Below are 21,246 nucleotides of genomic sequence, written 5' to 3' on the forward strand. Positions count from 1 at the left end.
AAAATCCAGCTAACTTGTCATCAACCATGGATCCGAATAAACTCATCATTGCCACTCGGTCTAACACAGGTGTGCTCACACGGGGCTCCCTGGGCACCCCACCATCCTGATCTTGGGCCCCTGTGTACTTTCCAGGCCCAGGGTATCACAGAGGGTGACAGGGGAGGTGCAGCTGCTGGTGCCCAGGGCTCGGTCAGTGAGGTGTGTGCTGAGCCTGTGACTCCTGGACAGCTGACATGAGACAATGGGCCCCAAATGTACCTCCTGGCACCCAAGGTTAAGCCAGCGCTTGGGGAGCTTCATGTCCCAGCCCCCTCCTTCTGAATGGGCGGCTTGGTGATGGCTGAGCACCCTGGGGACGTGTGGAGTTGGCAGCTCCTGCTTTTGGACTAACCTTGGCCTAGCCCTGGCTGTGGACAGCCAATTGCAGAGTGAACTGGTGGATATATTGCTTTTTAATTTGCCTTCCAGGTAAGCCATGGGGGTACTAAGACTTAAGCTGCCAGTGTGGACCTGTGGTGACCCATGTTTCTACAGACTGAGTTGGGTGAATGGTGGCCAACCTAAGGCAGCTCTGAGGAATGAATGCTGGGCTCCTCCCAACACGTCCAAGTCTGGGAGGGGAAATAAAGGCTTGGTGTCAACATAGTACCTGTCTGTGTCATCCCAGATACCTGAGTGGGTAGGCGGGAGGGTAACCAACCTAAAGCTGCTGACTTGGGAAAGTCTTCCAGGATGCCTGCCCTGGGTGACAGACTAACTAGCATTCACCTAAATGTCTGCTCCACTCAAGTTTTGGTTAAGACTTACTTTTATTGGAAAGGCAGATTTATAGAGCGATTTGCTGGTTCATCTTCCAAATGGCCACAACGGCTAGAGCTGAGCTGATCCAAAGCCAGGAGCTTGCTCCAGGTCTCCCATGTGGGTGCAGGGTCCTGAGAACCTGGGCTGTCTGCTGCTCTCCCAGGCCACAAGCAGGGACTAGGTCGGAGGTGGAGCAGCTGGGACTCAATCAGACCTGGGATGCCAGTGTCGCAGGAAGTGGCACCACAGCACAGTCCCCATAAAATATGTCTTCATGTGAATCCCACCCTGCTTCTGGAGCCTGCCTCACCTGGCCTTGACTACAGGAGGCCATGGTCCCTGGCTGCTGTTTCAGCTCAGGAGAGGCTTGGACAAGTGTAAGTCCATTCTGCCCTCAGTCCTAGGACAGCTTTTAGTTCTAGAACAGTCTCAACTCGGGATGCAGGCCCTGAGGGAGTGTCTACACAGTTCTTCCAGCTCCCACGCTCCCGAATCATCTAGGAGAGGGCAATGTGCATAGGCACCTGCAGCTCAGCCCCACATGAAGGAAGGGGCTTCCCACTGAGGAATACACACACCACAGAAAGGGCTCAGAGCTTGCCACCCCCAGTGAGTCACCATGACACAACCAACAGAGGGGTAGGGAGTTACTGGCTGGGCCTATGTCCTGCATCCTGGTTTTAGTTTGGCTGCAGCTCCCTTATGTCCTGGGGAAACAGCAGGTGGCCCAAGGCCTTTGGACCTGCACCCGTGTGGAAGACCCAGAAGTTCCTGGCTTCAAACTGATCCAACACTGGCCTTTGAGGCGTCTTGGAGATTCAACCAGTGTACAAAAGATCTCTCTTCTGTTAATGTTTCAAATAAATATTTCTTTATCAGCTCCTGTTAAGAATAACAATGGGGGCCCGGCGCGATGGCGTAGTGGTTAAGGTCCTCGCCTTGCACGCACCAGGATCCCATATGGGCGCCGCTTCCCATCCAGCTCCCTGCTTGTGGCCTGGGAAAGCAGTCGAGGACGGCCCAAAGATTTGGGACGCTGCACCCGCCTGGGACACCCTGAAGAGCTCCTGGCTTCAGATTGGCTCTGGCCGTTGTGGTCACTTGGGGAGTGAACTATCAGACAGAAGATCTTCCTCTCTGTCTCTCCTCTCTGTATATCCGCCTTTCCAGTAAAAATAAATAAATCTTAAAAAAAACATAGCAATGGAACGAGAACTGTAAACATTCACACGCTCAACTCGGAGGGGGGATGGGCCTCGCATCACCCACCTGGAGGTTCACTCACAAGGCCTGTGTTGGGCAGAAACCCGGACACTGGAACCATCCCTTCTGCCTTCCGGAGAGCTGGATGGACTCAGCCGGCAGTGGGGCTCGGACTTGAACCTCGGGCAGGTACTGCGCTAAGCTAAGGGGGAGATGGCAGGCAGTGAGTGGGTGAACCCCGTGTTTCCCGCCATTCCCCTCCAGGCCGAACGCGGCCGCAAGCCCCGCCCCTCCCGGCACACCCCTCTGCGGGGCGTGGCTGTTCCCATGGCGACACGGAGTCAGGCCGGGTCAGTGAGCTGCCGGCGTGCAGCAGTGGCCGCGGCAGCGACATGAGCGGGGTGGGGATGGCAGCTGGGGCGCGGCCCCCAAGTTGGGCCAACCCGGGCTCCCGGGGCCTGTCCCGGGTGCGCCCGCGGCCACCCGCGGCTCTGCAGGCGGTGGGGCCGCAGGGCGCGCAGGCCGGCCTGAACGAGGCGCAGAAGCGGGTCCTGGACCTGGAGAAGAGCCTGCAGTTCCTGCAGCAGCAGCACTCGGAGACGCTGGTCAAGCTCCACGAGGAGATCGAGCACCTGAAGCGGGAGAACAAGGGTGAGGCCAGGGCAGGGGTCCTCCCTGGGGCTCCCCGAGGCCTCAGTGTCTCCTGGGTGTCGCGTCCCTCGTTGCTGGGCACTCACTCCCTCACTAAGCTGGCTCGCTCCCCCTCCGCAGCCCCTTAGATCAGACATGTCCATGAGGCCTGGGGTCGGGATGGGGTGTACCCGGAGAGGGGTGAGGGGTCAGGGCAAGCCAGGTGGGTCTCCAGTGGCTGTGACTTTCAAAAGTGACCAATAGAGTCTATGTTTGCTTCCAGATCTCCACTATAAGCTCATTATGAATCAGAAGCCACCCAAGAAAGGTGAGGTCAGGCCCTTGGCTGTCTACACTGCTCACGCCCAGGGTGGGGAAGGCTTGGGGTCGCTCTGGGAGACTGTTCAGTGTCCACGGTACCCAAAGGCCCTGAGGCCAGGTGGACTCAGGCTGAGCCTTGTTCTCCCACAGGTAGCATCTCCACGTTGAGTTTTCAGTCCAACAAGTCTCCCTCCAACTCAACTGCGTCAGGTGAGCCAGCCACAGCAGGAATTCCAGAGTGGGCCTCCGTGCAGGTAAAGCCACCAGGTGGCTCAGGTGGGGTGGGACAGTGAGCAGGTGGGCTATGGGCCAGAGGAGCGACTGATCCGCCATGTAGGGTCTTTTCCAGGCACAGGATCGACACCGGCTGGGGCCCTGTCCCCCGGGCAAACAGCGAGCTTTGTCCTTGGTCACAAGCTCTCCTTGCCTTACTCCACCCACCACGCCTGGCGTTCCTTGTAGCACATTTGCTGGGCATGGGGGCAGAGGGTTCTACAGGCAGGAGTGGGGTCTCTTCGTGGCCTGCACTGACTGGCCCTGTTGGGTCTCACCTACAGTTGGTTCCCAAGGCAAGGTCAGATCCCAGCATGGCTCCTTTAAGAAGCAAGACTTGAAAGCTGACCCCTATTCAAAGATGGACCTGGACGAGGAGCCCCTGGGTGCCACCAAGTTTCACAATGACAAGCTGGAACGAGGCTCTGGGGCACAGGCCAGGTAGGGCTTCCTGCACCCAGTGGCTGGGCCACACTGACTGGGCTCTGCCCCATTGTCCACGTGCCTGTTTGTAATGTGAACTAGCCAGTCTCACGGACACAGGACAGCCAGGTTCCCTCTGACTACTCCCGTCCTTGGAGGCTGCGGGTTGTATAAGGGTTGCTGTGTTGAGCTCTCTCACAGAAAGCTGGTATTCAAATGAACCTGCATTTTACCAAGCCAACAGCAGGTGCACTTCCTGGGCTGACAGCAGGACAGGCAGGACCATGTTCTGAGAAGTCCTTGGGACCCTGCGGAGCACACACAGAGGGGGCCGTGGCGCCTGTAGGCCTCCCACCCCAGCCTGGCAGCTTGCCAGTCACACCTTAGAACCTTACCTGTGACCCCCCCAGCGACCTTGTGGGGGAAGAAGAGGACGGGCTTAGCTCACAGCTGGCCTCAGGGGAGGGGTGGTGGGTGGGCAGCTGCAGTATGCACTTCCCATTGCAGAGATGAAGATGCTGAGCCTGGCACAGCAGCAGCCATGGGGCTGGGGGGCGGGCAGCACAGAGGCAAGCCAGCTGTGGGCATGGCGCCCCTGGCAAGCCTGCCCCCACACCTGCGAAAGGCCACCACGGTACAGCAGTGTGAGGTGGTCATCCGGCAGCTGTGGAATGCCAACCTCCTGCAAGCTCAAGAGGTGAGGCCCTGGGGGGTTGGGGGCAGCACCCCACGGGTCCCACCACGCCTGCCTCTCCCCTGCCTTTCAGCTGCAGCACCTCAAGTCCCTCCTGGAAGGGACCCAGAGGCCCAAGGCTGTCACAGAGGAGGCCACTCCTAGCTCCCCAAAGTGAGTGCCCGATGTGCCCTGCCCTAGCTCAGAAGGGCGTGGCTCCCTCCCCAGGTCAAGCTGACCTCTTCCCCCACACCCCCGACTCCCTCCCAGAGAGCAGGAGGCCTCACAGCTCCCCAAGCTGTCCACCTCCAAGGGCGTGGCTAAGAAATGGTGAGTCTCACCTGTTGCCTGCTGCCCCTGAGAGCGCCCCGCTATTGGGTGGAGGGCGCCCGCGGCGCTGACGGCCCCTCTTGCTGCCCAGTCTCATCCTGAGCCCCGTGCCTGTGGCCGAGTGCTCCATCCTGCCTGCGCTGAAGCAGACCCTGAAGAGCAACTTTGCGGAGCGGCAGAAGAGGCTGCAGGTGGTACAGAACCGGCGCCTGCACCGTTCAGTGCTCTGAGCCAGGCCCACCTGCCTGCAGCCAGCCCCAAGCCAGCCCCACTCCATAGCCCTGTCAAAGACTTGAAATACTTTAAAGCTAAGCTAAATGCCAGGATCAAACTCAGCCAGATAAAGTAATCATAACCTTAGACCTGGAGACCTCCTTTTTCGTGGCTCACCAGCGGCTCTGCGCTCACGCCGGAGCAAATGTGTGCAGCTCAGGGCTAGCCTACCTGCTGACAGCTGGGCAGAGCTGCTTCCTCCAACCTGGGCATCTCACCAGCTGTTAGGCGTCTCTCCCCGCCAAGTATCCCGAAGCTAAGCTACCCATTCAGCCCCCCCGCCAAGTGCCCAAGCCCTTCGTGGGGGCCGCCGGGTGGCCTCCTGGGGCCCTGGCTGGTGGCTGCCCTCCATGCCAGAGCCATTCTGGTCTAGCCTGCACACTCTCAGGCAAGCTGCTGTCAGGTGTCTGCCGGGCCATCCCTCCCTCCCTGAAGGGCCACGTTGCTGACAGGCACTTTCACAGGAAGCCCCAGCCATGCATGGCTGTGTCCAGACGCACAATGCCCTTCGCTGTGACCATGCTGCTGGGAACGTTACTTTGTTCAGGCTGTGCAGCCTGGCGTGCACCCTACCCCCCACCCACTTCCCAACCCTGGCAGCAATTTGGCCAGGAACCTGGAGATGAACCACCACGTGGGGCAGGAAGCTTCATCACATGAAGGGAGCAAAGGTCAGAGGCGGCCAGGGCCACGCTGCACACTTCCAGGGCAACAGCACCCCCTGGAGGCCAGGGGGCACCCTGAGAGGGGCAGGTGGTGACGAACTCCCCACGAACACGGGAATAATAAATTTATTATGAGAACCACATGACAGGATAGTGCACATATAAAAATGTGACCCCTCACCACCAGGGGCTGCCGGCCGCCACCCAGCGTGGCCGGCACCGCGGGTGGCTGTCTGGCCATATCCTGGCTGGCAGCCTCCACACACTCTTGCGTGGCCAGAGTACACAGTGCTCTGACGACACCATGGCCCAAAGACAGCGTTAAGCTGGTCACCCTTCAGGGTGGGTGAGGACATAGCACCCTCCCCCAAGGCCCCCGGCTGCCAGCCCTGCACTGAACCCCACATGCCCCAACACTGTGATGACAGTGCCAAGGGCTGCCAAGGGTCCCTGCAGGACCTCCACAAGGCCCTGAACTGTTGCTGAGTGGACGGGAGCTGTGGAGAACATTCTCTGAGCAGATGGCCAGCTCCTAGCCACCTACCCCGGGATGGTACAACATGGGGAAATGTGTAGCAAGTCCCCACGGCAGAAGATAAAAGCAGGAAAGCTAACCTAACCCTGGGCCCCCGTGGGAGCCGCCGCCCCCAAGGTCCAACGGGAGGCCCGTGCACAGCCTGCAGCTAGGTGGCCGACAGGCAGGCCTGGTGGATGCTCTGGGCCCAGGTGTTGAGCAGGGCTGTGACTGAATGCTTGTCGGGGAGCTGCAGCAGCCGCGAGGTCATGCAACGGTGCACCGACTGCAGGAACGGGTTGGCATCTGCAACACAGCAGAGGCCGTGAGGACACTGCGCCCCCACCAAACCCAGGACACCAGCCCCGGACCCAAATCATCACCCACACTCACTGGCAGCCAGGTTTTCCTCCCGGAGCCTCAGACTAGAGATGGCAGAGACAGGAGAGCAAGCCCTAGACCCGCCCCTGCTGTGGCACTCCCAAGGACACAGTCCTGACCCTGCCATGCCAAAGCTCAGCCTCTGGGGACCCAAGGCCCACCAGCAGGGCCACTGCGAGAGCCGCCTCACTCGGTCCCCCGCCCTGTGAAGCCAGCTCCTGGTGATGCTTTCTGCCTTGGCCCCACAGGTCTGTCTGGAGCTATGAGCTGAACCCCAGCCCATGGCACAAAGACACAGGGAGGGGCACCCCAAGGCACAGGCCCTTCTCCCTGGGGCGACCAGCAACGCTGGCAGGAAGGGACTCACTCACCATACTGCCACTGCCGGTCGACCCACAGTGGACTCTGAGCGGGGTAGTCGGCGGGCACGCTCAGCTCCAGCGGCGGCACACTTGGAAGGTCCTTGTCATCTGTAACACACGAGCTGCCCTTAGGACCCAGATGCGCCCCGCATGTCCCTCAGCCTGCCCTCCTTGGGCACTTCATGCTCTGTGAGGTCCTGCTGAAGCATGGCTAGGCCACTGTGCCGAAGTGGCGTGTACAGGTGGGCTCTGTGGAAGGGGCACCTGTACGCTAACCGCTGGCATGTGCTCACTCTGGGGCCAGCCCCTCCTTGCCACTCACCTAGCTTGCATATCAGATGGACGGTGCCGTTGTTGCTGCAGTGAGAAGGGTCCAAGTTCACCAGGAACTTGGGGTCTAATCTGGCCACCTCCCCTTGGAGCACATTGGGGATGCTCTGCCGCTCATCCTCCTCAAACTTGCGCTTCCGGGCACACACCACTGGCGCCCTGTAGGAGGCCCATGGCCCATGGTGACCATGTGACCATACACCCGGTCCCTGGCCCGCTGCCTCCTCCTACCCCCTCCCCACCACCAGGAGCCCAGTGTAGGCCATGCGTACGTGATGGGTGGACCATGGATGGCTGTCATGGCCGGCACAAATGTGCGGTACAGGGAATGGTTGAAGACGGGCGAGCGGATGTTGGCCAGGACAGCATCCAGAAGTGGTTGGCACAAGTACTGCTGCTTGGTCGGTGGCACTGGAGGTGGAGGAGGCGTGGGCTGGGGACAGGACAGGCAGAATCAGCAGTGTGCACTCACAGCCCTGTCCAGTCTCAGAGGTCTTGTCCTCACTCAGTTCCACCCTTGGGTGGACAATGGCAGCAAATTCCCACTCACCAAACCTTGACCTCCAAGGTGTGTGCTCTGGGCTGGGCCTCACGGTGTGGAGCGACTGGCTCGTGGCCCCAGCCTCCTCAGCAGACACACCTTGGGGACAGCGTCTCCAGAAGGCTGACTTGCCCTGAGCAGGAAGAGCCCTCCCAGCTGGACACTCACCACCGCCATGTCATTCTTGAGCTTCTCCAAGGCAATCTCACACTTCTGCAGGGTCTTCAGGGGGCAGCTGTGGGCACAAGGGCAAGGGGCTATGGTCCCTGGGCCTTGGCCATACGAACCTCAGCAGGCACTCCAGCAAGCTGAGCAGCTGCTCTGACAAGGGTCTAAGGTGCAGGGGTCTCCGTCTCCAGGGGCCACCCACTCCAAGTGGCCAGGCAGCAAGGCCTCGGTCCCAACGCTGCTGTCCATAGAGTCCCTGGGCCCTGTAACCCCAACAGAAGACCTAACAGGCTCTGAAGGGCGGGAGTGGAGACCGCTGGTCGCCACAGGCTTCTCCCGGGCATGCTTTAGCTTTACGAGCCAGCCCTAGCACAGGTGGAAAGGCTGAGAAATCTGCCAGCCATCAGGCCCAGTATGGCCAGCTGCAGGCAAGACCATGGGCTGGGACTGGTCCGCAGCCTGTGAGGCCAGCTGTGACAGCTGCAGGGTGGAGGCCCCATGCCATGGCGGCAGCCCAGAGAAGGTCCAAGGTGAAGCTGGGCCAGAGGCTCCAGGACTCAGCAGGTGGCCACCTCGTAAGGGCCCCAGAGTCCTGGGGTGGAGCTCACCGTTTAGAGGGGTCGGTCAGGATGTCCAGCAGGCTCTTCATCTTACTCAGATCCTTTTTCCTATCTGAGACACAGAGCGGCGTTTCAGGCACAGGCCCAGGAGTGCACAGGCCCGGCGCCGCACCGCCCCCCGCACGCCAGCCCCACCTTCATTCTTGTCAATCTTATTGATCATGCGGCGCAGGGGCTCGATGTACTTGGACAGCTGCTTCAGTTTGTCTAGGTACTGCTGCTCCTCAGCCTGGTTGGAGCCAGCGGGGCTCATCACCGAGCTGGGGTTCACTGAGGGGCACACAATGGGAGATGGGGACCCCGGTCACAGGGCTGGCTCTCCCAGGACCCAGGCAGCAGGATGTGTTGGGGGGGCACTCATGCTCTGTGGGTTGCAGAGTCTTCACACCTGGGACAAGGGGAGGCCTTGCCAACGGAAGGAAGACTTGTAGCCCTTGAGGGTAGGGCCGTGCCCGGGGCGCCCTGAGCCAACTTACCAGGAGTGTTTAGAGGGCCAGGCGAGGGGACACTGAAGTTCTGCGGGGTGCGAGCCGTCACTGGGCTCTGGGAGGGCTGCGGGGAGGGGCTGGGCAGGAAGCTGCTGGGGGACGGTGCTGGGCCGGAGCTGTGAGACAGATGAAGCACATCTGAGCCATGATGCCCAGCACGCCTCATGGCCTGGGCAAGGCAGAGGTCCCCCCACCCCGCCCAACCCACCTGACATTGGAGTTGGGCTGTGAGCTGGGCTGGCCAGGCTGTGGGGATGGTTGCGGGGGAGGGGGCATTGACTGTGGAGTCTGCACCTGCTGGCCCGGCGACGGTGAGGACAGCATGGTGAGGCTGCTCTGGCTAACCTGTAAGTGGGGAGGCTTAGCAGGTTCACTGCCAGTGTGCACCCAAGCCCACCCTCCCTCAGCCTCAGGACACACCCATCTTCCTCCAGATGCTAGGTCAACACACACCTAGGCACACACCCCACCCTTGGCTCCTTATGTTCAGCAGGATGAGGAGGCCTGGCAGGGTGACGACTCCCACCGGCACCAGCTGGACAGCCCTTCTCTGCCCGCCATGCTCTCCCACACGCGTGTGGGCCCTGCTCTGCTGAGCAGTGGCACTGTCCTCCCATGAGTGCCCAGGAGTCTCTCGGACCCCCAGGCTGACTACATTGAGGACAAGCCCAGCCCCTGGGGTCTCTGGTCTGACCCACATAGGAGGCTCCACCATCTCCCAGCACGGGGACGTGTAAGCAATTCAGCGTTGGTGACTCTTGGGCTCTGCACTTGGTTCTGCCACTCAGGAGTGTGCATCTTGCCCCCCCTCAGTGGACCTGGCCTCGTATGCAGAGTGGGGTCACCGTGGGACACCCATGAGTGCCAAGGGCTGACACTGTGCCACCTAGGCATCAGGACAGGATGTGTGAGGTGCCCACCCGTGCTGGTCTCCCACGAAGGATGGCACTTTGCCCAGTGCTCCCGATGGCAGCGTCATCAGGCCCAGGACCTCCCTGAAGGATCTGCTGGCTTCAGAGTCAACCACAGGTCTGCAGCAGCCAGCGCCCTGTCCACCCAGTGTCTCCCAGAAGCCTAGCCTCCACCAGGAACTGGCTCCTGCACACCAACATGGGAGGTTGCTGGCCATGGACGCCCCAGCACCACCTCCCCACCCCACATTCCCATGGCAGGGAATGTAGGATGGGCACAGTTCAGAGGCCCAGATCCCACCAAGGAGCCAGGACACCTGTCTTACCCAGGTGTCCTACCCAGGCAGCGGTAGACACAACCCCCCACCCATGTCCGCCTGTGCTGCCATCTCTTTTGGGACGACCTGGACCAGCCTGAGGGAGGGAAGTATTTCCTCTCCCCACCTACACAGCAGGTGGTGCTGCATGATATGCTAGGGTAGCAGGGGTCCCAAACCAGAGCTGTCAACTCAGTGGACTAAGACATTAACAATGACTGCTCCCACCAAGACCAGGACCAGCCTGCTAGGTGGGCAGAGGCAAGAGGACAAGATACTGGGCCCTGAGAAACACCCCAGGGTGGGCCACACTATCAGCAAGGTCTGGAGCTAAACAAGTGCCAACAGGGTGGGATCCCTCACGTGGGAAAACATGCTTTGGAATCAGCCCAGGTGCTAACTAGAAGCTCCACACAGAACCACAGCTCGGCCATGAGTCAGAAACAAAAGTGCTGGCACCCAGGCCAGGCCCAAGGGTCCTACTCCCCCTGCAGAGAAGGGGTCTCCCCATGTCTACCCTGAGGGACACCCCCAACTGGCCTGCTGGACTTAGCTCCTATCTCCCTGACTGCCCTGCTGGCTCCCAGGCAGTGACCTGCCCCCTCAGCCCTGGTGCTCATGGGAGCCTGGCCCAGGAGTCAGCTTCTCTCACACTAATGTGGCCTGGAAGCTTCCCCCTAAACTCCCCAGTCTGGGCCGTGTAGGCCACCAGGCTGGGCATGCAGGCCTGCCAGTGGGCAAGGATGCTGCAGCTCTGGTCTCAACAGCTGTGCCTGCCAGGTCCCACCTGAGCTCCTCAGCTGCCTGACGACGTGAGGCTGGGGAGAGATGTCTGGCAGGCAGGAAAACCAGCGAAGAGTAGCGGAGGAAACCAGGAACTGCAGAGTCTCGCAGGTCTTGGGCAGTGCCAAGCCCCAAATCCCTTGGAACCTCACCACTAAGGCCCTGCCCAAGCCAGAACTGACATACCGAGTCAGCCAGCAGGTGGTAAGGAGACCTTCCCGTCCCAGGCAGTTGTCTCACTTGGTCTGGGGACTTGGTCAGGGGGTGCTCTGGCTAGGGACTGAGGACAGAGGGGTGTGCAGCTCTGTGCTGGCTCACAGGGCCTCTGCCCATGCAGTAGGCAATGCCCGCCAAAGCCAGAGACAGCGCACCTCCCGAGGGGGCACTTCCAAGTGTTTGTCATGGACTCCACCTGACCACCAAGCATCACCATTAGAAAGAACAGCTTAGGGGGAGACCGGGATGGGGGGTGGTGTTCCGGTCCCCTGGTTGATGTGTGGAAGCATGCCAGGCACAGATGTGCAAACTCCAGCAGCAATGTCATGGGTCTGTACAAGATCTAAGTTCCGACAGGGGTCACATGACCCACAACATGCTCCTTGCAGTCGCTCTTCAGGGCACAACGTAGCAAGGATCCCCCTGTGGCACTGCCTGATTACAGCCAGCAGGGGGAGTGCAGTGACACAAAACCATTAACCACCCCCTGGTACCTCTGGGCATTGTACCTGCTGGGATGCAGCGGTCTGAGACCATGAGGCACCCCTGCCACACAGGGGAGAAACCGGTGGGGAAGGGAGCGAGGACAAACAGCCTGTCTCTCAGAGGGCTGCCTCCTCCCCCAGGACCCCACCTGTCTGTCCACAGAGACAGGCACGAACCAGGCTGACCTGCTGCAGGCTGTGTGCAGGTGCCTGGTCACGGTGCAGCAGCCACAACACAACCCATGTGCACATACAGAGAGTGGGCAAGGGCTGGCCGCAGAGACTGTCACACAACACAGGCCCCAGCAGACTCACTTCCAGATAAGCAGCTCCTATGAAGGCTGGGAATGCATGGGGATGTCGCACAAAGCTCAGGGAAAAATGAAAGTCAAAGTTAAGTTTACTTTGGTGCAAAGAAAGTTTGGGATTCATGCTCTTGTCGTATGTATTTCCTAATGATCCACTCCCCACCTCCCCCCGCGCCCAGGGAGAGATCAACATTTTCAGCTCTCAAATAGACACAGAGAACCTTTCATTCTGTTGCAGCACAAACTCTTCAAAGTGTCCACAGATGTTCCTGGAGTGAGCTCCCTCTCCTAAGAGACTGGATGGCATAGATGTACACACAAAAGCAGCTGCACTGGTTCTGGAAGCAACCAGAACCCTGCTGAGCTCTATCCACTAGGAGTATTTCTCACTTGTTGCTACATCTCTCAAAATAGCATATCCCTCACCAAGAGCCAAGTGTCCCCAGCCCCCAGTGCTGGAGGCAACCAGGGTATGTCCCTGGGAGCAGCCAGGATAAGGAGCCCATGCTGGCGCCCTCTGGCACTCCCCCACCAAACGTGGCAAGGACAAGGCCCCCAGGGAACTAGCCTCAGCACTGCCTTGGCTCTGATTGTCTCCCACCATCCCCCTGCACCTGGCCCCTCTGCCTTGGGGGCTGTGTGGTCCTGTGGGCAGTAAGGCCTGTCTGCTGCACTCCAACCAAGTCCCCAAGCCTTCACAGAGGATTCTGCACACAAAGAATAGAGCTCAAGGCCTGGGATGCGTCACACCTCCTGTGTTGGCAACATCACTGTTAAGTTACCTGTCCATGTCACAGCCTCCCTCACTCTGTGAGCCCACGGGGACAGAGCAGGAACTCAAAGCGACCTGGGCATGGAGACACTCTTGGCTCCTAACCCTAACCCTGCGCAGATGCACACAAGCACGCATGCCTTCCAACCCCGTGCCCAGATGCTGCTTAGGAGAGCTCTTTCAGAGTTCCGGCCACTTCCGCAGCCCGTATCTGACACCTAGCACAAGGGAAGCCAACGCCAAAGGCATCAAGTCAGTGGCAAGCTGTATAAATGCCACAGCTGGGGTGACCCTGAGGGTCAGAGTTCAGGGAGGACCCTGGCCTTTCTCACTGCAACATGGGGTGGCATGGGTGGGGCCAGAGCTGCAGACACATGTCCACAACGATGGGAACCCCAGCCATGGGGGGCAACTGACATAGAAAATCTGGATGATGAAAGAACTGGAACGCCACTTCCACCTCCGTCTCAGAACAGTGCCTGGCACACAGCAGTCACATGGTAGCACGTGGTGAAAGGCCTGCCGGATGCTGCCAGATTTCAGAGGATAACAGAAAACCAGAGATTGTATCCCTGAAATGCGTAATGCACCCAGGAGTCGACCCCTATCTGTAGAGGGGTGTGTATGCGTACACGCATGCGCCCATGCAGTAGACGCCACACCCCACACGGCAAGCTCCAGACCAGCACATCCAATATAATCTGGGGCCATGGCGGCAGCCTGTGCTGCTTAACACCCATGCCACGTGCTTCCCCAGGCAGCAGCCCGGCACCTGATTTGGGCTAGGTGCAACCAAGCAATTCCACAGTTTTACTTCACGTCAGTCAATCTGAATGGGAGCAGCCACACAAGCTCGGTGGCAGTTTCAGCGTTAGCTCTAAACAGCCAGACCACCTGCTCGGCTCCTGTTGCCCTTGGCTATGACAGCGACAGCAGCGCGATGATGGTGAGCTGAAAACGCAGCCCGACACTTGCTCACATCGCCCTGAAACACCCGCTGGGCTTGGCCCTGTTTCACGGAGGGCGCTTTGAAAGGCACCGTGCGGCAGTCCCCAGAGACGACAGGTGCGCTTTACAAAGGCTCTCAGGGGAACCCCAAGCTCCCAGCCGAGCCCTGTCCGTGGCCCCATAAATACCTGTGCTGTGGGCTGTCTGCCCAAAGGAATGGAGCTCGCCGGGACGGCAGACACTGCGGAGCTGAGTGGGAACCGGGCTCTTACATGCATCCCGCCTGGGGCCAAGGCTTCGGTGATCATCTTTGAGGACAGAGGGACAACAGATAAAGTGATTGCGACAAGAAACGCAGAGTGTGGGCAGGTGCAGAGGGTGTGTGCACCAGGGCACATGGGCTCCTGGGCAGCACAGGCAGTCTGGCCAACACACTCAGGCCCGTGGCATCTCTGGGCCCTGTGGCAGCAAGGATCTAGAACAGCCACCATCAGTGCTGCTTCCAAAACCTTCCAGCCCAACTGGCTGCTCTCCTGGGCAGGCTGTCCTGAACACATTCCTGAGCCGCAGGCCCATCAGAAGCACGTGGGCCCCAGAGTCAGAATTCAAGGGTTCGGAGATGGTTATCCCTAGAGGGAAGACCTCAAGAAAAGACAAGGTGCTAAAGCTTGCCATGAGAAAAACCGGCCGTCACCGCCAAAGACGAGGTCTGCTAGCCCACAGCCGAATCATCCTTTTCAGAAGCAGATCCCAAGCCCCCTCGTCCTCCAGGCTTCTCTGAGGCTGCTGCTGCCATCTGTCCAGGTTTTCTCTTAGGCTACCCACACAGGGGAAGGCGAAGCCAGGCCTCCCCGGGAAGGTCAGCTCCAGGGTGGGGTGTGCTGAGAGGCCCATAGGAACAGTTAGGCAGGCTGGGCACGGTTGCAGAGGGGTGCCTGGCCGCCCTGGCTTAGGCTCTGAGGTAAGGGACTGAGTGAAGCCAGGGCCCTAGAGAACAAGCCTCTCAGAACTGCCACAATTATAACAAAACAGAGGATGGCCCCATGGAGAACAAGACATCAAATGTAGGAGGCGGCGAGCAGGGCTCCAGGTCACTGAGGCTATGCAGCTACAGCACCCTGGGATCCAGGGACCAGCTCCGCGGCCAGAGTCAGCCCTGCACACACATGGCCAGGTGCAGCTCTGCTGGGCTGCAGCTGTCACAGCAGCAGCTGACCAAGGGAAGAACCACTTGCCTGTTCCCGCAGCCAGGCCAAGCAGAACCTTCCTGGGGGTGGCAAGCAAATGGCCCAGACAGCACCTGCCGCGCCAGATACTCCTGAAGACCCCAAGCAGGAAGGACGGCACATCGACCGATAACTGCAAATTCTGATGCAAATGCGCCAGGCCAGGGGAAGGCTTCACCCCTCTCAGGGCCACTGCCTGCAAGGAGCAGGGTCGCTGCCCAGGCCCTCCAAGCTGGCCAGGGCCCACCTGAGGATGACTGCACATCAGCTCTACCATAGGCACACCCATTACAGATGTCAGCTCTGATGGCAAACTGCCACTTGCAAATTACCATGAAGTTGTCACACACCCCAAGAATAGTGGTGCCCGAGCCAAAAGCACAGAGGTTGTCTGAAAACAGAGCCATGCTTGGACCAGGGCTTCAGGGGACAAGGAGAAGTCTGTCGGTCCTGGAAAACTCCACCGTGATGAAGGGAAGTGGCCCAGGGCCACCTGCTCTCCTCACTGAATCGCACTGACTCCAGCACCTCCGCTTTGTCTTAGGAGAGCGATCCAAGGGACCAGCCATGGAGGCCTGCCTGCTATGCTCCCTCTATCCTAACCTCATCCTCACCGAACCACAGTGGGCGGCGCACCTATGGTCACAGCATCCCCAGGACAAGTGTCCGGCTGCATGTCTGCCTTCCGGCTAGCCCTTGGGAGGACCCAGTGACTCACACTGTGGAGAAGCTCTGGTTTGGAAATCCTTGGGATCTCAGACACGCAGCAGCCCCGTAAACTAACTGGTGAGGGCGAGAGGTCGGAAGTCAGATCAAACACAAGAAGGCAAGCACAGGCAGCAGGAGATGCTTGCGGAAGAAACAGTGCTTTCCATGCGGGAACAGTGAGCAGGGCTTTCCCACAACGCAACCGCTCAGCTCTAAGGCACAGAGAGGATGTCAGTATGAGAGAGACCATGGGTGTGACCTCAAAGATGTGAGAGCCATACACAAAAACTAATGTGTACCTCACTGTAATGTTCCTCTCACTCTTCGTATATTAAAAAAAAAAAATGTGATGGATCATTTCCAGGCTGAGAGGGAAAGATGTCAGAAACATATCTGACATTTTGGGCCTGGTACGATGGCCTTGTGGCTAAATCCCTGCCTTGCATGCACCAGGATCACAAATGGGCATCGGTTCATGTCCTGGCAGCTCTATTTCCCATCCAGCTCCCTGCTTGTGGCCTGGGAAAGCAGCAGAGGATAGTCTAAAGCCTTGGGACCCTGCACCTGCGTGGGAGACCCGGAAGCAGCTCCTGGCTCCTGGCTTTGGATTGACTCAGGTCCAGCCATTGTGGTCACCTGGGCAGTGAATCAGTGGAAGGAAGATCTTCCTTTCTGTCTTTTGTCCTCTCTGTATATCTGCCTTTCTGATAAAAATAAATAAATCTGGGCCCGGCGTGGTGGCCTAGTGACTAAAGTCCTTGACTTGAATGTGCCAGGATCCCATGTGGTCACCAGTTTTAATCCCAGTAGCCCCACTTCCCATCCAGCTCCCTGCCTGTGGCCTGGGAAAGCAGTCGAGGACGACCCAAAGCCTTGAGACCCTGTACCCGTGAGAGATCCGGAAGAGCTCCTGGCTCCTGGCTTCGGATCACCACAGTTGTGGTCACTTGGGGAGTGAATCATGGGACAGAAGACCTTTCTCTCTGTCTCTCCTTCTCTTTGTATATCTGCCTTTGCAATAAAAATAAATAAATCTTAAAAAAAAACAAAATCTTTTTTTTAAGATTTGTTTTTATTGGAAAGGCAGATATACAGAGAAGAAGATCTTCCATCTGCTGGTTCACTCCCCTAGTAGCCGCAATGGTTAGCTCTGAGCCGATCTGAAGCCAGGAGCCCAGAGCCTCTTCCAGGTCTCCCACGTGGATGCAGGGTCTCAAAGCTTTGGGCCGTCCTCAACTGTTTTCCCAGGCCACAGGCAGGGAGGTGAATGGGAAGAGGAGCTGCTGGGATTAGAACTGGTGCCCATATAGGATCCCGGCACGTTCAAGGTGAGGACTTTAGCCACTATGCTATCGCACTGGGCCCAAAATAAAGAAATCAGAAAGAACAGAACAGAAAAGAGAAAAGAAAAGAAAAGAACAGAAAAGAGAAAAGAAAAGAAAGGAAAGGAAAGGAAAGGAAAGGAAAAGAAAAGAAAAGAAAAGAAAAGAAAAGAAAAGAAAAGAAAAGAAAAGAAAAGAAAAGAAAAGAAAAGAAAAGAAAAGAAAAGAAAAGAAAAGAGAAATCTGAGATCTTCTATTAGCTAGCTTCCTCCCCGCCACATGGCCACAATGATTAGCCTGGCCAAAGTCAGTAGTCCAGAGTTTCATCCAGGTGGCCCACATGAGTGGGAGGAGATCACATACTTGAGCCGTCTTCTGCTGCCTTCCCAGGCACGTTAGCAGGAGGCTGGATCAGAAGTGGTGCAACTAGGATGCAAGCTGGCACTCACATATGGAATCGAGGCACTGCAGGCGTCAGCTTAGTTTACTGCACCACACTAGTGCCCAGTCTGCATTTCATGTTTACTGTTATTATGTCTTATATTTTCATTTACGTGAAAGGCAGAATGACAGAGAGAAAGGTGGATCCCAGTCTTCCACTTGCTGGCTCACTTTCCAAACGCCCTCAACTACCAGGGCTGGGTCAGGTAGAATCTAGGAATAAGGAATTCCAAGTCTCCATGTGGGTGGTAGCAGCCCAAGCATCTAGGCCATCTTCCACTGGCTCCCACGGGCATTAGCACAGAACTGGACTGGAAGCAGAGCAGCTGGGACTTGAACCCACCTGACTGCCACACACTACACTTGCCCCATCTGCATGCTTGTATTTCCCCCAGCCACCACACGTCTCTTAGGGATCCTGGATCAGAGTACTAAAGCCTTGACTCACCCAGCACACCAGCCTGGATTACAAAAGAAATCCCGGGTTCCAAAGCTGTCCCCTTAGAGGGCCTCTTGCTCATGAGCCACCTAGCCACACCGAGAGACTGCCATTGCCAGGACAATGCAGTGGAGCCGGCCAGCCTCCATGAAACCACATTCCAGCGGCACAGCAAGACCAAGGGCACAGAGCAAAGCAGCAGGAGAGGCCAGCAGTGACAGGGTCGCCTCCACAATGCAGGGCACACGTGGAGGTGCACATTGCTGCAGGGCTTGGAGAGCTCAGGGGCTCGCTCTGCTCCCCGCACTTAGAAATCCCACCACCTGGCCACCCAAGTCCCATGGAGCTGCAGGCAGGTGACAATGATCCCTGAAAAACTGTAGGCACTCCCCTCTTCCAACCCCAGCCCCAACACCAAACTCACTTGGAAACAAAGTGGTGGGCCAGCCATTCCCCCCGACTTTCCTTGCTGCCACCGGCCACTCGCCTTAGCTTTGTGACTTAGCTCCAGATGGCAGCAAGGCTAACCACCAAGGGGCAGTGCAACAGCGACAGTGGCCAGGGCCAGTGCCCATGCAGGCTGGAGTGGGTGAAGAACCTGCAGGAAGAACAGCACCTGGACGCTGGCGCAGCCTGGGCACTGTGTGTAGCTGGCACCCTGCCCCTGGACAAGAATGAGCATCCAGGACCTACAGGCTCACCCCACTTTGAGGGAGAAGCCCAAGACAAATGAGTCGAATGGGCCCGTGCCAGCGAGCTCCCTGGCTGTTCACTCTGCAGGCTCCAAGGAGTGGCGTGAGAAGGGAAGGCACTTTCCCACTGCCCTGAACATGACAAGGAGAGTCCTGCAGGAAGGCAGTGGCTTGTACCAGATGGAGGGTCACTGTGTGCCACCCAGCACTGGACACAGGCTGTGTCGTGTCTCTGCACGGACACCTAGAGGAGGGAGGCCTCTGGGAGGCTTGGAGACAGGCCCCAGACACTGGTGGTGGTGGAGCTAAGACTCCAATCTTGTCCCATAGGGCGGTCAGCCTCCAGCAGCCCCATGAAATCCATGAGGTGTTTTGGGCAAGCCACCTCTGAGCAAGAAGGTGGTGTGGCAACCTTGGGCCCACATCATGTGATGCAGCTTGCCCAGGGAGGCTGCCAGGGCCACTCAGCTGTAGCCACACCCCTTGCACAGCCTCGGTGGGCATGCTACGCCTCAGCCAGTGTCCCAGGTTCCTGAAGAATGCAGCAAGGACCAGGATTTGCCCACTGAAATGATATAGCACACTGACAGAGCACGGCCCTCGTGCCTGACACACAGCACTGCACACTCAGACACCGTGCAGGCCAGCCAGCAGGTGCAGGCCACACAGCTGCTGCTCTCGCGACAGCAACCAAGCAGAGCGCAGGCACCAGATGTGGCTGACCACACACACCTCAGCATGTTTGGGCTCCAAGGCCAGCCCCTCTGAGTCAGGATTAGGACTGCTTCCCTGACCATGTGAACTGAGGTCCCCAGCAGCCACCGCCCTGCACGAGGAGAATACAGGGCTGACAGAGATGTCTAGGGACCCTGGAAACCCAATCCCAGCCATGAGGAAGGGCCAGCCAGATGTCTGTTCCCTACAGCAATCTAGCTCACAGAAAAAGGACGTGGGCTGGTGTGCTGATGGGTAAGGGACACATACTTCTTCTACCACATGTGGTCCCTTAGTGCAGGGCAAGCACCCAGACTCTCTGCCTCCCACACCCAGGCCTCTTCTAGCATCCACTGAGAGACGTCATATGTCCAGTAGCTCTGAAATCAGCCGTTCACACCCAAGTTGAGGTGAGTTGGAACCTGTGGCATACTCTTCCCCCAAGGCACCTGCTCAGTCACCCAGAAGAGCAGGGAGGAAAGGGGAATGACTCACACAGCATGGTTCATGGGGCCCTAGACCTGATGTAGCAGGCTGTCCTGGAGACCCTGGGGGTCTCCTGCAGTCACGGGGCCCTAGACCTGATGTAGCAGGCTGTCCTGGGGACCCTTGGGGTCTCTTGCAGTCATGGGGCCCCAGACTTGATGCAACAAACTGTCCTGGGGGTCTCCTGCAGAGTGTAACAGGACACCATGCTGGAGTGACTCAGCCCAAAATCCAAGCAGGCTCCTTGCTGCGGAGTTCCATGTGTGGGTGGACACATACCCACCAGCTACCACAGGTGCCCTTGGCTGCCAAGGCCCTCACCTGGACGCCGGGAGCCACCATCTGGGCAGCCTGGGCTGTCTGCACCGCTGTCTGCTGTGGCACCTGCGGCTGTGGCTGCGGCTGCTGCACCACCATTGGGGTTCGGACCTTCGAAGAGGAAGAGAGAAGACAACGTCAAGCCACCCGGGGCAGCAAACACAGCACCTGTGGCTTCAGACAAGGGCAATGGAATTGTCCTGACTTGTAGGCTGCAGCCCCTCAGGAGGACGGCACAGCCCTACCTCCCCCACAAGGTCCCCACCAGCATCCACCACAGTAGAGGGACAGCTTCCAAGGCTGGGCACTCAGCCCAGGTCCCTCGGCCACTGGCTCCAGCTCACCAAGAGCACCACCCACAGCTTCCGCTCCCTGAAGCGGACCAGGGCCAGCTGCTGCTCAGGCGCAGGCACAACCAGAGGAAAGCAGGCCACCGTTGGACTCCCCGGGCCACACCTGCACAGGGGTCACCTCTAAGCCACCAGGTCCCCACCCCACCAGGACACATTCTGCCTGTGGACTAGCTGTCAGAGGACCCTTTCAGATTGCTTCTGTCTCCTGCTTGTGCCTGGCTCTGGCAGGGACCACGTCTCCACTTCACTCCACTCCACTCCACTCCAGGAATCACAAACAGAAAAGGCCACAAAAAACAAGTGAGCACTTGGGGAGTGACCATCGGACAGAAGATCCTCCTCTCTGCCTCTCCTCCTCTCTGTATATCTAACTCTCCAATAAAAATAAATAATAAATCATTAAAACAAAACAAAACAAAAAAACACGTGAGCCAAAAGGACACCCAGGCAGCGCCTTGCCCTAGCTGGCCCAGCCTGGTGGCAAGGCCCTGCCCTCTATGTCAATGTCACTGACTTGTACAGACACCTGGGCCTGAAAACAACAGAATGTTTATGTGACTGCCTGCCTCAAAAACATGGAAATACGCCTGGCGCAGTAGCCTGGTTGCCAAACTCCTCAGCTTGAACGTGCTGGGAGTCCATATGGGTGCCAGTTTGTATCCCAGCTGCTCCGCTTCCCATCCAGTTCCCTGCTTGTGGCCTGGGAAAGCAGTCGAGATGGCCCAAAGCCTTGGGACCCCTGCACCCGCATTGGGGACCCAGAAGAAGCTCCTGGCTTCAGATTGGCTCAGCTCAAGTCAATGGGGCT

General features: G+C 58.3%; 2 protein-coding genes across 3 annotated transcripts in view; one reads left to right on the top strand and one right to left on the bottom strand.

The window, feature by feature from the left end:
• Positions 1 to 2,163: 2,163 nt before the first annotated feature.
• On the top strand, positions 2,164 to 4,992 carry CCDC74B (coiled-coil domain containing 74B). The gene is made up of 8 exons (XM_004592060.2): positions 2,164 to 2,658; positions 2,921 to 2,965; positions 3,109 to 3,168; positions 3,516 to 3,672; positions 4,162 to 4,351; positions 4,422 to 4,501; positions 4,598 to 4,657; positions 4,749 to 4,992. The coding sequence occupies exons 1-8, from the start codon at positions 2,400 to 2,402 to the stop codon at positions 4,885 to 4,887; spliced, it is 990 nt and encodes a 329-aa protein (XP_004592117.2). The 5' UTR covers positions 2,164 to 2,399; the 3' UTR covers positions 4,888 to 4,992.
• Positions 4,993 to 6,079: 1,087 nt separating this feature from the next.
• The window catches only part of MED15 (mediator complex subunit 15), a 54,083-nt gene continuing 38,916 nt past the window's right edge, over positions 6,080 to 21,246 (bottom strand). Inside the window, exons 8-18 of one of the 2 annotated variants that reach the window (XM_058656488.1) lie at positions 20,089 to 20,196; positions 13,928 to 14,047; positions 9,208 to 9,344; positions 8,988 to 9,115; positions 8,647 to 8,781; positions 8,500 to 8,563; positions 7,892 to 7,958; positions 7,455 to 7,615; positions 7,175 to 7,341; positions 6,862 to 6,960; positions 6,080 to 6,415 (exon numbers count right to left, since the gene is read on the bottom strand). In XM_058656488.1, the coding sequence (XP_058512471.1) occupies positions 6,279 to 6,415; positions 6,862 to 6,960; positions 7,175 to 7,341; positions 7,455 to 7,615; positions 7,892 to 7,958; positions 8,500 to 8,563; positions 8,647 to 8,781; positions 8,988 to 9,115; positions 9,208 to 9,344; positions 13,928 to 14,047; positions 20,089 to 20,196 (1,323 nt within the window). In that variant the 3' untranslated portion in view covers positions 6,080 to 6,278. The remainder of the gene's footprint in view (positions 6,416 to 6,861; positions 6,961 to 7,174; positions 7,342 to 7,454; positions 7,616 to 7,891; positions 7,959 to 8,499; positions 8,564 to 8,646; positions 8,782 to 8,987; positions 9,116 to 9,207; positions 9,345 to 13,927; positions 14,048 to 20,088; positions 20,197 to 21,246) is intronic. The other variant, XM_004592146.2, reaches the window with a different exon arrangement.

This window comes from Ochotona princeps, chromosome 29 (genome assembly GCF_030435755.1).
Source record: "Ochotona princeps isolate mOchPri1 chromosome 29, mOchPri1.hap1, whole genome shotgun sequence".
In the NCBI taxonomy this organism is placed as follows: Eukaryota; Metazoa; Chordata; class Mammalia; order Lagomorpha; family Ochotonidae; genus Ochotona; species Ochotona princeps.

Bases quoted from the DNA above. Each gene is read 5' to 3' on its own strand.
- CCDC74B (XM_004592060.2), top strand. From the start codon at position 2,400: ATGAGCGGGGTGGGGATGGCAGCTGGGGCGCGGCCCCCAAGTTGGGCC. The intron at 2,659-2,920 runs GTGAGGCCAGGG...GTTTGCTTCCAG, and splicing joins CCTGAAGCGGGAGAACAAGG to ATCTCCACTATAAGCTCATT. The intron at 2,966-3,108 runs GTGAGGTCAGGC...GTTCTCCCACAG, and splicing joins TCAGAAGCCACCCAAGAAAG to GTAGCATCTCCACGTTGAGT.